The sequence below is a fragment of the Embiotoca jacksoni genome, unplaced genomic scaffold (assembly GCF_022577435.1).
Source record: "Embiotoca jacksoni isolate LCO1_2020_lvr unplaced genomic scaffold, fEmbJac1.0.p SCAF_1, whole genome shotgun sequence".
Lineage (NCBI taxonomy): Eukaryota > Metazoa > Chordata > Actinopteri > Embiotocidae > Embiotoca > Embiotoca jacksoni.
In genome coordinates this window covers 20,809,492-20,824,827 of record NW_027185229.1, presented here as the reverse complement: position 1 = coordinate 20,824,827, position 15,336 = coordinate 20,809,492, and the positions used below count along the sequence as shown (strand labels likewise).

Here is a 15,336-nt window from a genome sequence, read left to right as displayed (position 1 = left end):
CTTCTCAATATGAGTTTCATACAAAAGGCTGCTTTGTCCTGCTTTCATTTTTCTCTGTTTGTCTTGCTTGCATCCCTAAACTTTTGTCCTTTAAGCTTCAAGGGAAAAACCCAGCTTTTCCTCTTCTGTATGCCTCTTCCATGCTGATGGCTACTTTGCAGGGAAGGTGCAACTGGTTTTTGGTGTCTGTCAGCAGTGTTTGAGGTGCTCGGCTGTATTTGGAGAAGAGAGATTACAGCCAAGTCTGCTGTTTGTGTCACAGGCTTTTGTCTAATCTGTCGGTGTGTATTAGAGCACATCAGTACCATCATATGGCCTGCCAATAAAATATCTTTAACAGTTACATTGTTGCTTATTTAAAATCGAAGATCCAAATAAGAGCCAATAGTATTGTTGGAAATACACAACTGCTAATCATGAGAAACATTTTACTGCAATGAGTCCGTGCTCCAGAGTTATCATTATCATGCAGATTCTTTCTTTGAAAATGTAATATTTAGTCCTCTTAATGGAACTTTATGACATACAGTTATCATACTGCCATTTCTTTTTTTATATATACATAAAGCCAGGTGCTTTTATTTCTATCTTTGTGTGGCTGCTGAGGAATTTACCCCCGTGTTTCTTTGTTAAGGGATCCTATTTATTCAGAAAAGATATACGGGACAAACAGCCTCACTTATTTTCATTTCAGAACCTCTACTGCCTCTACCAGATTCCTTCTGCAGTAAAAATGAGTTCAGTTTTTAAGCGCTACAGTTTATCTGTGTTAAAAGAAAGTTTCATAAATCCCAGATTTTAACAGTCAAAGACCGAGCTTCAAGTTACATTTTTTGTCAAGCATTTACCTTTCTGGATCAATAAAATATAACTGTCTATCTAAAATAACTGTAAGAGATGTTGCTTCCATTTTACCTACAAAAGAGAAGCATTTTTTGTATGGCTTACTGTCAAAATGGTGTTTTATCCACCTTGATGTTCAGTGTGTGGTTAAACTGTTCTTTGCTTCTTCTTTTTTTCCTCCTTTCATGGTATTTCCATTTTAGCTGTTAATTTTGCAGTCAAACCTCGTATTCAGGTACATCTAATAGCTTTAGCTACATATAAAATACTATGAAAAATGTAAAACCAATTCTCTAATAGTGCTTTTAAGAACGATTCACTTCTAATCTACTTGCTACTTTTACTTATGAAATAGATTTAATTTTATAACCAACACTGTTTAAAAAAAAGTATGACTCAAACTTTTCAGAGAGCTTATTTTGCCGTTAAACTGTTTTTCTTGGTCTGGTTTGGTCTGTTATTAACATCCTACGTATTCTTTTTTTTCCCTGGCCACAATTGTTCTTGTGCATTTAGCGTTTCTTTCTGGTGGAGTTTAGTTTTGTTTGGTTTTCCTTGTCTTCACCCTAACCGTGCTCTCGTCTCTCTGCGTCAGGTCCAGGGTGTAAGGGCAGCAGCAGGTCTCGGAGCTCCAATGCCAGTGGACATGCAGCCACACCAGGGGCTGTATTACTACGAGACCTCACCCAGCCAGCCCTCCAGAGGGTAAGACAGCAGTGAGCATGCGCCATGTCCTCACTCATTACTCTGCAGCTCCAGTTTAACCACCACAACAATTTCATTAACTTTCCATAAAACACAATTACTAGCAACTACAGCATAAAGATTACTTATTTACATGGTGTATTTTGTTTGTTTAATTTACATAATAAAACTAATTTACATTAAATTTGAGTCTTTCATATCAGATTCACACAAACATTGTAAGTGGTCTTCCTCATGACACCTTTTTCCTGAACATATCTTTAAGATCCCTATTAAAGGGTTTATAGCAATGATGCTGCTGAAGTAAAACTGACAAACTTGATGGTGTGAATTGGTCTAATGTTTAAAAAAGCAATAGCAATACTTAAAAATCACAATACAATATAAATCAGCACCGAAGCATCGGGATAGTATCAAACCAGTAGATAAACATGTCGTTCCAGTCCCAATATACACACATAACATGAACACTCATTACTAGATGCAAGATATGTGCCACAGTTTACATTTCCACATACAATTTGACATGTCTTTACCACATTATTTTTGTCATTTATCAGAGACCATAAGTGCTGATCTCAGTATATCTGTGATAAACTAATATATATACCTGGTTTAGTCATCTGTAAGACTCTAAAAATAACCTGTACACAGGGTTGTGAGATGTACAGTAGGTCGTGAGCACAGGATTTTGTCTCCGTACAGACAGTAAGGTGTTAATCCTGCCAACCCCACTGTGATGGCAAGACTTTGGGAAGAGAACAAAGACTCCAGCATGTGACTCCCCCAAAAACATCAAACTGTCATACATTTATAATTTCTGTTTATGTTTGGGAGATGTGTGAATAAGTAAGGGATGGAGGCGTATTTTTGAACGTGGATTAGACTTCTGGATGTTCATCTTTGTTTACAATTTTCAAGCTAATTGAAAAACTGTGAAAACTGTTTCTTCAAATGTTTTTTTTTTTTTCTGATCTTGTTACAGATCAGCAAAATCAGAGATCTTGTTGCAAACATGTCATTCTTTTTTTTATCGCCAACAACCGTAAATCACAGCATCTTCCTCTCTAGAAAGCGCAGAGGCTCCAAAACTGTTTCTATTTCAATCACACAGATATTCTGAGGATGTAGAAGCCCAGGTCTCTCTGCAATTGTTGTGGACACAGCGCTAGCTCAGCCCCTCACTCCTCCCCTGTCCACCCTCTCCTCCCTCCCTTTCTCATGCCACCCAGGTTGCGGGTGGACTCGGCCTCTCTCTGACAGCTGCTAATTACAGGCTGACCAGGCCCCGCTGCGCTCTGCATGACTGCCTCGCGCCCCACTCAGGTTACCCAGAGTGAGGGAGAAGCAGAGAGAGTTGGAGAGAAAGGTGGCTGGTCAGGACAGAGAAAAACAGAGGAGCGGGAGGAGGAGGGAGAGAAAGGAAGAGGAGATAGAAAGAGGGGAGAGAGAGGGAGAAACAGAAAAGTACAACAGAAGGGGTGAATGGGAGAAGAGAAAGAGGGTGAGAGCGGGAGGGAGGTAAATTCGGGGGGAACCAGCACAGTGGATTAGAGAGGACAGATTAAGCTCCTGTGTGGAATACACGTTGTGGCGAAAGAATTAAAGTACTGAAAGGACGACTTAGGAGAAGGTGGATGGGTGAAGTCCGTCCATTTTTTTTTTTTTTAAAAAGGAGCGAGAGGGACAGAGAAAGAACGGGAGAGACAGATTCTGAACTACTCAGTGAGACCGAGGAAACGTCAGAGCATCCATTGAAATTCATGAAAAGACTGGAAAGTTCCAATGAAGCTTCACTTTTCTAGTTTGGTAGGGGGAAAACCCAGATGAGTAAGTTTCCACAGTTTAGACCAGGATAAGGGCTATACACCATCTAGTGGTGGGAGGGAGAAAGCACAGCAGCTTAGAAGACAGGAACTCCATGATTTTTGGAGTTCAAATACTCAGGTAGAGCTTTTTTCTAGGCCTCACACAGACAGAAAAAAAAAAGTCTCTGTGAATGCTTTAGCTTGTAGAGGTGTGATATATTGAAGCTTCCCAATTGGCCTAATCTTCTCCTGTCTATCTATCTATCTATCTATATATACAATTTATCAGAGTCTAAAAGTGAATGAGAATATATAATTTTCTCTATATTTATTTGTTAATTTTTCATCAATTTAAATGGATTTATTAATTCTTAATTACTCCAGCTCATTTATATATTCACTTTTTTTGTTCCCAGTGTTAATTGCTCTATTAAATGCTCTGATTACAGTTTCTGTTTTGTTAAAATAGAAAGATTACACAGATTAGAGCCAAAATCATTTCTTCGTTATGTTCTGAGGAAGAGAGGTGGTACAAGCCAATGTTAAATGATGCTACACGCCAGAAATGACTTCTTTTTTTTTGGACCTGGACAAATCTTACACTGACATCATCATCACATTTGACTGTTTTTATAGTTCCCATTCTCACTTTTATCAGTCACGATTTTCCACACTGCTTTCAGAAAACTTCTCTGACTGCGTTTCTTGCAGCCTCGTCCCATCCGACCAGTCTCCCTACACTGATGCGTCTTCGCTGCGTGCTCCGCATCTCGACGGCCCTCCCCAGGACCGCCACGCCATGTATAATCCCATGACTCCCGGCATGACTCATGGATCGGGACCAGGACAGGGGCTCGGCCACTGCTTGGATCAATATATGAGGCCACCTCAGGCCCCACCGCCGCACAGTATGATGGGCCACAGAGGCATGCCGCCCACAGAGAGTGAGTCAGAGTATCTTTTACATTTCCTTCATCGCACAGCTGGTATTGATTTGGATTTGAGGATACCTGAGAGACTGTAAATAAAACTCCGCAGATTTCTGCGAAAGTAATGATCAGAAGTTAACAGTTGGCTGGTTGTGCTATTGAGCTATAAATGTGTCTCTTTACTCTGCAGTGTGGAATTACAGTATGACAGCAGGTTGGACTAAATTGCTTAGTTAATTTAGGGTGAACTATGGATATATTACAACATATCTTAATATAAATTCTGAGTATGTACTGGGTCCTGTTATAGTTTGGCTTTCTTATGATCATGTATCAGTAGTAATGCCAGGTGTTTATTACACGCATAATCATGTCTGGAGTGAGTTCAAAGCTGTTGAATAAACAACGTCATTCACACGAGTTGTGCCATTTCTCCCTCTTCTAGGACTGCAGGTCTACATCTTGTGTTTTTAACATCTGGTTTGACTACTTTGTGACTGCTTGAGCTACAGTCACCTAGAAATTCCGTGTCGGCTTACTGGTGAAATAATTTGAACAGTGATCTTTGAGATTGCTTGTTCCTGTGTGTAATGTCCTCCAGGTGGCAATAGCACCCCCTACTGCAACCAGAACAACATGATGTCATCTCATCACAACTTCTGCCAGGTTCAACCTGGCTCTGATCAGATTGGGTCAGGTGACGGTAAGAAAACACTCAAGTAAACTGTTTGAATTAAAATTTAAATGAATCCTGTCACAAAAACTTGTTGTATAATAAAAGCTAACCCTCCTACTCTCGTCCACCTTTAGGCTCGAGGTTCTCCACACCTCGTTCCATACTGAAACTGAGCAAAAAGAGAGCTCTCTCCATCTCCCCTCTGTCTGATGCCAGTGTCGACCTGCAGACGGTAATCCGGACCTCGCCCAACTCCCTGGTGGCCTTTGTCAACTCTCGCTGCAACCCCAATGGTGCCAGCTCTTATGGCCATCTCTCCGTGAGCGCCATGAGGTAAGATATTTCTCTGTTCCATATAAATAAAGCTCAAAAATACATTTGACAGCCAGTAGAAATATCCATCTCTTTTATCTCATTAATCAATGGATAAATACTTGTAAAGTGTAACATTTAAAGCACTGAATGCACAATTTTGAAATAGTCTCAGAACATGATGTTTTAATTTGATGTAAGTGTGTTGATACTTCTCTGATTTCCACACCAATTTCTATCAGCCAATGTGAGGTGATGAGTTGATGACATTCCTAAAGCCACCCTAGATGATGACAAAGCAAAAATGTCGCCTGTCCGCATAATAAAAAACGCTACCGATTGTATTAATTTGATTCAAGTATCTCACTACTTCCAGCAGTCTTTAATCATATTTTTGTTTCTTCTCTCCATCAACAGTCCGTCGTTGGGTTACTCCAGCAATATAAATTGCCAATCCAGACAACAAGGCATGTACGGAGGAGGCGCCGGTACACCACTGGGTGGACACACACCAGGTCCCTGCCAGGCTTCCCGTCTACCTCCCCATAATCCTCGGCTCCACGCTCCACCCAAGCATGGACATGTAAGATGGCTCTCTCACGCACTTCACAAAGCAGTAGGAGTATTTCAGCATCAGTGCACCTTCTGCTTCTGACAGCTGGGAGACAAGGGTTGGCAAGTAGGAAGAGAAAACGTAGAGTGATAAATGACAGAGAGAATTAAAGTCAATTTTATGAACACATAAATACTATGAATGACTTTAAGAGACAGAAACTGATTGGTGAAATTAAATGTGTGTTGTTTTGCAGCTGAAGACAGAGCCAGGGCTGGGAGGTTTGATGGATGGCATGAATGTGAAGAGCCTGGAGGAGAGGTCAGAGGGCGATGTAGCCAGTCCCTCTTCCACAGGCACTCAGGTACAGTTACGGTCTTATTAAAAATATCTGCATTTTAGTGTTGGCCTTGTGTAGTGTTGTCGAATACACATGCAGGAATATAAAAGCATTACTGTGTGTCAAAGAGAGATGGATTCAAGAGCAGTGAGTTAGAGTCATACACAAGATCATTACTGCATATTAAAGTCATAAAGGGAAAATACAGCTTTTCCTGTTTGTGTTTATTTCATTGGTGAGTAACTTCCATCATATTGCATCTCATACGTAACATATGGTAAATTGGGCTTTTAGATAAATGCACGGAATCAACTTGAGCTAACTTGCCTTTCTTTTCTATACCAATCACTAGGATCCTCTCCTGGGCCTGCTGGACGGCAGAGATGACTTGGACAAGGAGGACGGGAAACCTGAACCAGAGGCCATCTATGAGACCAACTGTCACTGGGAGAGCTGCATCAAGGAATTTGATACACAAGACCAGCTCGTTCATGTAAGACGTACAAAAACTTTAAGATGATGTGGGCTTTAGAAAAAGTTCGATTTTCATATCTCACCAAATTCTTCCATCTTAAAGCATGTACATCTACAGTATATCACTGTGACTTTTAATGGCTCTCCCTGTTTATCTGTTTACTGTACAGCACATCAACAATGAGCACATCCACGGAGAGAAGAAGGAGTTTGTATGTCACTGGCAGGAGTGCTCTCGAGAACAGAGGCCTTTCAAAGCTCAGTACATGCTGGTGGTTCACATGCGCAGACACACAGGAGAGAAGCCACACAAGTGCACTGTGAGTGAAACTTGAGTCTATCTGTCTTCTCTATTTATTCCACTTATCTGTCTGTCTTCATCTAGATATTTTTTAATTGCAAGCAAAAAAAAAAATCGTAGGACATTTATGTACTACCATGATACACGTATTTTCAGTGTGGCAGGTCAGTGAACTCACTGAGAAGCTTGTCCTCTATACTGATACTAACATACCGCTATCATAGTTTCTTTAAGCGTGTTGTAGAACCTCCTTTGCTCCTTTCAAGAGCATAATAATGCCTCTACAATAGCTTCAATATGACTAATTAAGAAAAGGTTTTCTGGGGACACAAGTCATTCATGCCGGGACTGTGAAAGATGATTCATTATAATGTTATTGTGACTACACTTTACATATTGTAGCTTGAATATATTATCAGTGTAGGACTGTAGGCATGTTAGTGAAACTTTCATAGACTGGTCATTTCCTGTTGTTTGCTTGATTGCAACTTGGCTGTTGTTGTGAAACCGTTCTAAAACAGTTGTGTAATTTTTTTCTGTTTTAGTTTGAAGGCTGTAATAAGGCCTACTCTCGCCTGGAGAATTTGAAAACCCACTTGCGCTCTCACACCGGGGAGAAACCATACGTGTGTGAACACGAAGGCTGCAACAAAGCCTTCTCCAACGCTTCAGACCGCGCTAAGCATCAAAACCGAACTCATTCCAATGAGGTACCGTAGTACACACCCTGACAAGTAATAAAGAATTGAATCTGAATAGCACCAGTTCTGCTAAATTCATTCTCGTTCTGCTGACACTGTAGTGAAGCATCATTTTCTTTTCAAGGCCAACACATATGATGAATGATTTTTAATAAATAAATTAATATAGAATAATTTAGTTAATGACAGAGTTTTTGACATTCACACTCCTGCCTGTATTTGGATGTCCAAGATGCCAGAAACAGCAACTGAAGAAAAAAAACATATTCAAATACATGTATATTGACAGTAGTTTGTATTTAAATGATAACAATGAAGTATGATAAAATGTGATATACGAGACATTCAGTAGGAGTAAAGTTGTAGTAAAATAACTTTTTGTTATGCAAATTTGCACACACAAACAAGACTGTGTATTGACAGAGATTTTGCTCTTCTGCAGAAACCTTATGTTTGTAAGATCCCTGGTTGCACTAAGCGTTACACAGATCCAAGCTCTTTGCGTAAACATGTGAAGACGGTACACGGCCCTGAGGCCCACATCACTAAGAAGCACCGTGGAGACACCGGCCCTAGACCTCCTGGATCAGCTATGACCCCTGGAGGCCCAAACTCTGAACTGCTGCTGGAGAAAGAAGAGACACGTAGAGAAGACTGCAAACTGTTGGCCCCTGAGACTGCTCTGGTGTGTGATGAAGATTACTGGGGGCCATTTCAATGACTAACAAAACAAAACAAAACATCACTGCGGTGTTTAACTGTATTCTGAATAAGAACATGCACTAATGATGTAGGATCACAGAAATACTTTACCCATAGCTTCTTAGATCGTTTTCAGCCCTTTACTGCAAATTACATACACTTACTATTTCATTTCTGTAGTACGTATGATTTGTAGTACATGGAGTCAAACTCTGTCTCTCCCTTCCTCTCAGAAATCCCAGCCAAGCCCCGGTGGTCAGTCTTCTTGCAGTAGCGAACGGTCTCCACTGGGGAGCGCCAACAACAATGACAGCGGCGTGGAAATGAACCTAAATGCAGCGGGCAGTCTGGAGGATCTCACAGCATTGGAAGATGGAGTTGCAGGTGGAGGAGGAGGAGGGGAGCCAGGAACAATGGGGATGTCAGCACAGGCTCTGAAGAGGCTGGAGAACCTGAAGATTGACAAACTGAAGCAAATCCGCAGGCCAACCCCATCTGGCCGCTGCGTCAGCAACAAGCTTCCTGCTTTACCTGGTACATACCTTGATAAAACAATAAGATTTAAAACTGTCGCACAAAAGTAGAATTTTTCTAATGAGCTGAAGTTCTTATTTGATTCATAGAATAACTGACCTATGTTTGATTAAAAAAAAAAATAATTCAGGTTTGTTTTATTGGAACACATTATTAATTTAATTAAAATTAAAAAACAGATTTTTATTGATTGACTATTTCTAAGCTGTTTCCTCCTGGATGTTCTTTTTCAGGTTCAGGGGAGAGTATGGGAATGTGTGCACCTTCTCCACTTCTTTCAAATCGGCGTGTTATGGAGCTGTCCAATCATGAGCTGGGAGGGGGAACGATTGCCTGCTCTACTAATGATAGGAGAGGAAGTGGCACCAGCAGCCTAAGCTCTGCCTACACTGTGAGCCGTCGTTCGTCCATGGTGTCTCCTTACCTGTCCAGCCGGCGCTCGAGTGACGTCTCACAAATGGGGGGAACAGCAGGGGGAGGATGTCACCATCTAGGACCAGATCAGGCTGGGGGCGACCCTCTCTCTCCTGAGACCAATCGCAGAGGAGCACCATGTCCTGGAGGAGGAGGAGGGTTGCCAGGTCTTCCTAATTTAACACCTGCGCAGCAGTACAGCCTAAAGGCCAAATATGCTGCAGCCACCGGAGGACCACCGCCTACTCCTTTACCTAATATGGAGCAGTCAGGTACTCCAGGCAGAAGAGGAGGTGTTTTGAGTGAGTACCAGGGGCAGCCTCTTCCTCCTTTCCTTCAGCACGGGGGTCCTCGAAGGCACAGTGCCAACACAGAGTATGGTACTGGTGTGATCTACCCTCACCAGGCTCCAGGCAACAACACCAGGCGTGCCAGTGACCCGGTTCGATCAGCAGCAGATCCTCAAGCTCTTCCCAAGCGCTTCAATAGCCTTAATAATGTAGCCATGATGGGCCGAAGGAATGCACTGCAACACCGTGGCTCTGACAGCAGTCTTGCCCGCCACATGTACTCCCCTCGGCCACCTAGTATAACAGAGAATGTAATGATGGAGGCTATGAGTATGGAGCCACACCTAGCCCCGGTTAATGACAGGGATCGTTCTATGATGATGCCCTCAGGCGAGAGAAACTTCATGGGATACCAGCAACAGAATCAGACCCTTGGAGGTGGAGGTCCTATTTCAAACCAGCTATCCCCGAGCCATGAATCTCTGAGCTGCCCAGACCAGGGTTACATGCAGCGACACTACCAGAGCCAGGGAGGGGAGGTCACCTCCAGGGCTGGTGGAAATCCAATGAGCCAAGCAAGGCCTATCCAGCCAGAGGGCATGTCAAATACACTTCTTCAACAGGCCGAGTATAGTATGAGCACCTGCCAGCTCAGTCCCTCGGGCCCCCATTACCCCAGCGTAGGCCAGGGTGGTGACGCTGGAGGCCCCTGGAATGATACCCACAGCCAAGTCCAAACTCCCAGCCACGCTCTTCAGAACCAGCGAGCAATGCAGTATTCAGATCCAAGCCTGCAGCCTCAGCAGACACAGGCCCACTTCACCAATCAGACAGGCCTCTACAACAGTTCTAATGGAACCCACAAACTCGTCATCAAGCCCGAGCAGCAGTTCCACCCTGGGATGGGAGGTGGCGATGCGTGTCAAAGTGCTAAACTCCATCAGCAACGAATGCTCCTGCAGCAGACACAGGGTTACCCTCAACAACCAGGCCAGGTAATGATGAGGAACTCGAACAATCCCAGCTGCGATTTTCAAGGGCCGAACCAAAACTCTTTCCCCAGTGGAGGGGGATTGAGCTTGGGCTGCGCCGGCTCCGCGCTGTCTGATGGGCAGAGGTCAGAAACCCCGATGATGCAGGTGAAGGAGATGATGGTGAGGAACTATGTTCAGTCCCAGCAAGCACTCATGTGGGAGCAGCAACAAGAGCAGCAGCAGCAGAGTGGAATAAAACCTCCTCCTCTTTCTGACAGTATGGATCTGAGTGGCCAGACAGCAATGATGCAGCACAGTCCACAGCACCAAAACCAGAACCTTTACTCTAACCAGACCTACCCTTCCTATCCCAACCAGAACCTGGTCATGAGCCCTCCGGCCCACGGCCGAGGGCCCGGCTCAGTAACACCTAAAGACCAGCAGCTGACAGGCCTCCAAGGGTCTTGTTACAATCAGGAGATGGTGGTTCCCAGGCCTCCTCAGGGGCGGAAACCTCTCAGCCGCCAGAACAGCCTGTCTCAAGTAGGAGGCGGTTACCTCGGCAGCCCGCCCCACCTCAGCCCCGTCCACTCCACTTCCAGCCCCAGACGAGGGGTTCGGCTTCCTCCAGTCCAGCATCCACAGCACCCACAAAATGAAATGTTCTCTCCCTCCAACAACAACAACATGTACTACTCGGGTCAGATCAATATGGATATGGAGAAACACATGGACCCCCAGAACGGGCCTTTTCTTAACCAGCAGCATGGTATGGGGCCCAGTCTGGACTCAGCAAGTGGCACAAAGTCCATCCCCATGGCTCCTTATCCTGAGTCGGGCCCCATTTCCAATGCCTTAGAAAACCTAGACCTGGACAATGCTCGCATAGACTTCACTTCCATTATCGATGATGCTGACTCTTCCTCTTTCAGTCCTGTCAACAATCCCCATCAGGGTCAGCCAGGATCTTCCTCCCAGGCCTCGTCCCGCCTCACCACCCCCCAGACTTCTGTGAGCCTAGCTGCAGGCTCTGGCCTATCAAACATGGCTGTGGGTGACATGACATCCATGCTTACCTCACTGGCTGGGGAGAATAAATACCTGAACACACTGTCTTAAATGAAGACTCTTGAGCAGCTAAGGTTACATTTAGGCTTACAATCAAACACGGGCCTTGGCCAGGTTTCAATGTAACCAGCCTGGGGTTTAAAAAACTCGAATCCTGCCGCATGTAGTGATTTTCCCTTGTACATTTCAAGAAAGTTCAGTTAGGTTTAAGACGGACAAACTTTCGAATGAAACATATGTAATAGATCAATAGTATGTACTGTTTTATACATAAGCCCCGTATGCCTTTATACGTAAACCCAACACATTGAACCTTATTCAAGCCAGGATCCTGAGCTGGCAAGGGGTCTGTTGCTACTGGATACCCATGCAAGAGGAGTAATTGTCTTGCGTTTTGGCTCCAAGTTCAGACCAACAAGCACTGTGGTCCCACCAGAGGTTAAAAATTGTACGAATCCCCACCCAAAAACCTTAAAACCAAAGGTGCCTGATCAGCCTCCCTCAGTGTATCATTCCCCTGCTCCCGTGGTACTTGGTATTTTTCTGTGCCTTACTGTAAGACCCAGATCTATTTGCCTGATATGAAATGATGATGCTGAACTTTTTCTGAACAGGCATTCCAGTCACATAGGGCTTTGACAAAAGTGGAGCAGAGAAGTATACATGTAAATAAGTTTTATATATATATATATATACAGTATGTTGTGTATATGACAATGAGACATTGGATAATCATCCCCTGTCTTTTGATAGACTGCTTTTATTCTGAAGGCCAATGTTCACGGGATGTGATGTTAGTAAAATGGTTGTTTGAAGCGATGAGAAAGATATACATTTAGTGATTGAAACGTAACTTCTCGGTGCTACTAAATATTCATCTATATTGCTAGGGATTTCTGCCTCGTCAGGAGCAGCACAATCTGTACCAGTGACATATCAGTATTTCTACACATGCAGACGCACTCACACACATATTTTCCCCGCACATGAGCCCACACTCAGGACTTGAATCTTTGGTGTTCACATTACATGTATGTTGTAAATGCCTTTCCAGACAGAGAGTTTGCACTCCACATGTTTACTATAAGTGCTCCTAAAGCAGCTGTGTACTCATTTTTTCACTTGTGTTTATAACAGCAAAAAAAAGACAGAGCCCTGCCCTCTCAAAGGTACATACAGTGAGCAAAGTACAAATATGATATGCATTAACAGCCCCCTCCAAATGGCAATAACAGCAGTAACATATAATGCATTTGCTCAACATTAACGAGTTATGACTCGTACATGATTCAGCTGAGGATGACGACAGTCAAGGCCATTGAATGAAACTCATACTTTGTACCTGTCAACAGATTTGTCATAGTTGCCCATATTTGAGAAACAGAGGTACTTTTATAGTAAAGCAACACTTTGGCTCTGATCCCAAAAAGGAGTTTTATAGAAAATTCTGTATTACTAATTCAGAATGGAGCATCAAGAAGTGTGAATTATATCAATTGCTACCACTCTTGTAAAACATGTATTGTATGGGTACGCTGAGGTACTTTCGTGCAACTATTGCGCTGTATCATATGGATGTAAGCAGCAGCTCTTTGTAGGAGGACAAATTTTATACTGTGGCTTTGCACTGACTACAGCACTGTGTGGAAAGGTCTCTGTCTCTTATGACTATTCACATGAACCTCATTTTGGTGACAATAAAGAATCATTACAGTATTTTTTAGTCATTAAAAATAAGTCTGACCATGCCTACGCTCAGTGAGGCCACATTAAAATATTGCTGAAGCATTTCAGGTGACTTTTGAGAATAAAATAACAGCGTCACCTCAAAGTTTGTTAAACATTAGCAGGAATGAACATTTTCTTCATTTGAAAAAGTCTACAACCAAAGACATCTAAAAATGACTGAGAGAAAAAAAAATGCACAAATAGTCTATTTTAACACAACACTAACGCTAGCAATAAGGGCATGAACATTGACCGATAGTGCTGTTCTTTAGAATGTATGAGATGTGTTGTATAAAATTATCTTTTTATATTAATGAACTTTATGGATGTCGCCTTCAATGTGTGTGTGTTTTTTTTTTATAACTGTCATCCTTCATTCTGACTTTTTTGCTGGCAAAAGAATATCAACTTTAGCAACAGAAAGCTATAATAGTAGCAATAACTATAATAGATAAAAAGCCAAGTGTTATATTTTGTGTACAATTTTCTACATTTTTATACATATGTGCTATATTTTACCATTTTATGAATAAACCTGTTCAGTTTGGGATGGATGCAGAACGGTCGTCCACCTTTTATTTCTCATATCTGTTGTCGTAAAGTGATGCACCTTTGTGTAACACTACTCCAGTTGCTCTAATGAGCCATAAGAAGATTGTTTAAGATATCATTGTAGTTTTAGGAGGAAGAGTTAACGACCCATGTAAAGAAATGGGTATGAAGCAGGCTATCGCTGGAGGATGTGTTTCTGTCTGGTGGATTAATGCAATGGCTCCTCTTCTCCAACAGAGTGCAGTACAGCCTGGGAACAAGCACAGGTTCAGTATTTTGATTCCATTCACTACAAATGAAGCCCCAACTGTTGCTATGTGTAGTCAATCACTCCTGTAGGCGCTTAAACTATAGTAGGTCTGTATTCCACGCAGTTTTACTCCCAAATTATTCAAAGTAGGCTATATCTAAATGTCCAAGCAGGAAGCATTTTTCCTGAAACATTCTTCTTTTTGTTTCCATCCCACAGGCTAATTGGAAAACCCCTTGTTATGAAAAGGATACAGACCTCACGGCAGCCTGTTACATCTACAGTGATGTGCTAAGATTAAGTGGATGAACATAAAAAGTGGCTGCTTTTGGTGACATCAGTGCCTGGACGGGCTCTCTGTGGTCAGTGGGCCCTGGCACTGCAGGCTGTTGAATGCTGTAAGAAAGAAAAACGACACAATTTTTGCTTGTAAAGTGTTATCAACAAAAAGCTGTGCTTTAAAAGACATCCAATAAAAGAGCGATGGGAAAGTATATTATGTTTTGCATCTACTCTACACTTTTTGGCTTGTGACTCTTGAAACTGAAGTCATGTTTATTTGTGCATCGCACACCACAGGTTATGAGTCATGAACAGTTCAACTAAAGAGTGATGGTTTTTCCCCCCTCAGACTGAAGAAAAATGAATAAAAAGTCAGAGTGAATAAACTAAAATAGGCTATGTTATCTCCATCCCGCCTCTTTAATCACCTGATGAGTTATCCCTCCGCCAGGATGAAAAACATTTCTGTACTACAAAGTAAAACTGATACCATAATTAGAGCCCAAATATTAGGTAATTAGACCATTGCTCTTGAAGATATTTTTTCATGTCCGTGTCAGTTGTCTGATAAAATAGCGTCTAAAAATAGTCGCAGTCAAAATGTGTCTAGTCACTTTTCTAAATGGTTTCGCTGGCTGTATTAGTCATCATTAACCATAGCAACAGTACACCTGCTACATTCAATCGTACCATTTAGCTAAACTAATTAATTTTAACTGCCTGAAACATGGGTTAAACTCACTGTAAGCACGCTTTATAACTTAATGGATATTTGAAGACATCCGTGGTAAGTGGCAAGACGCCCAAATATTAGAATACCTATGTCAGAATATCCTGGTAGAGGAAGTGACAAACGTTTCCGTTTTTTTCATAACTAATTTGTAAAACATGTCGTAGTTT

General features: G+C 42.4%; 1 protein-coding gene across 1 annotated transcript in view; it reads left to right on the top strand.

Moving 5' to 3' along the window:
* The window catches only part of gli1 (GLI family zinc finger 1), a 54,355-nt gene extending 40,442 nt beyond the window's left edge, over nt 1–13,913 (top strand). Inside the window, exons 3-14 of the mRNA XM_069147061.1 lie at nt 1,439–1,548; nt 4,068–4,300; nt 4,887–4,988; nt 5,096–5,294; nt 5,691–5,856; nt 6,083–6,190; nt 6,519–6,659; nt 6,811–6,960; nt 7,487–7,651; nt 8,085–8,327; nt 8,578–8,878; nt 9,112–13,913. Coding sequence (XP_069003162.1) covers nt 1,478–1,548; nt 4,068–4,300; nt 4,887–4,988; nt 5,096–5,294; nt 5,691–5,856; nt 6,083–6,190; nt 6,519–6,659; nt 6,811–6,960; nt 7,487–7,651; nt 8,085–8,327; nt 8,578–8,878; nt 9,112–11,675 — 4,443 coding nt within the window. The 5' untranslated portion in view covers nt 1,439–1,477 and the 3' untranslated portion in view covers nt 11,676–13,913. The remainder of the gene's footprint in view (nt 1–1,438; nt 1,549–4,067; nt 4,301–4,886; nt 4,989–5,095; nt 5,295–5,690; nt 5,857–6,082; nt 6,191–6,518; nt 6,660–6,810; nt 6,961–7,486; nt 7,652–8,084; nt 8,328–8,577; nt 8,879–9,111) is intronic.
* The last annotated feature ends 1,423 nt before the right edge of the window (nt 13,914–15,336 follow it).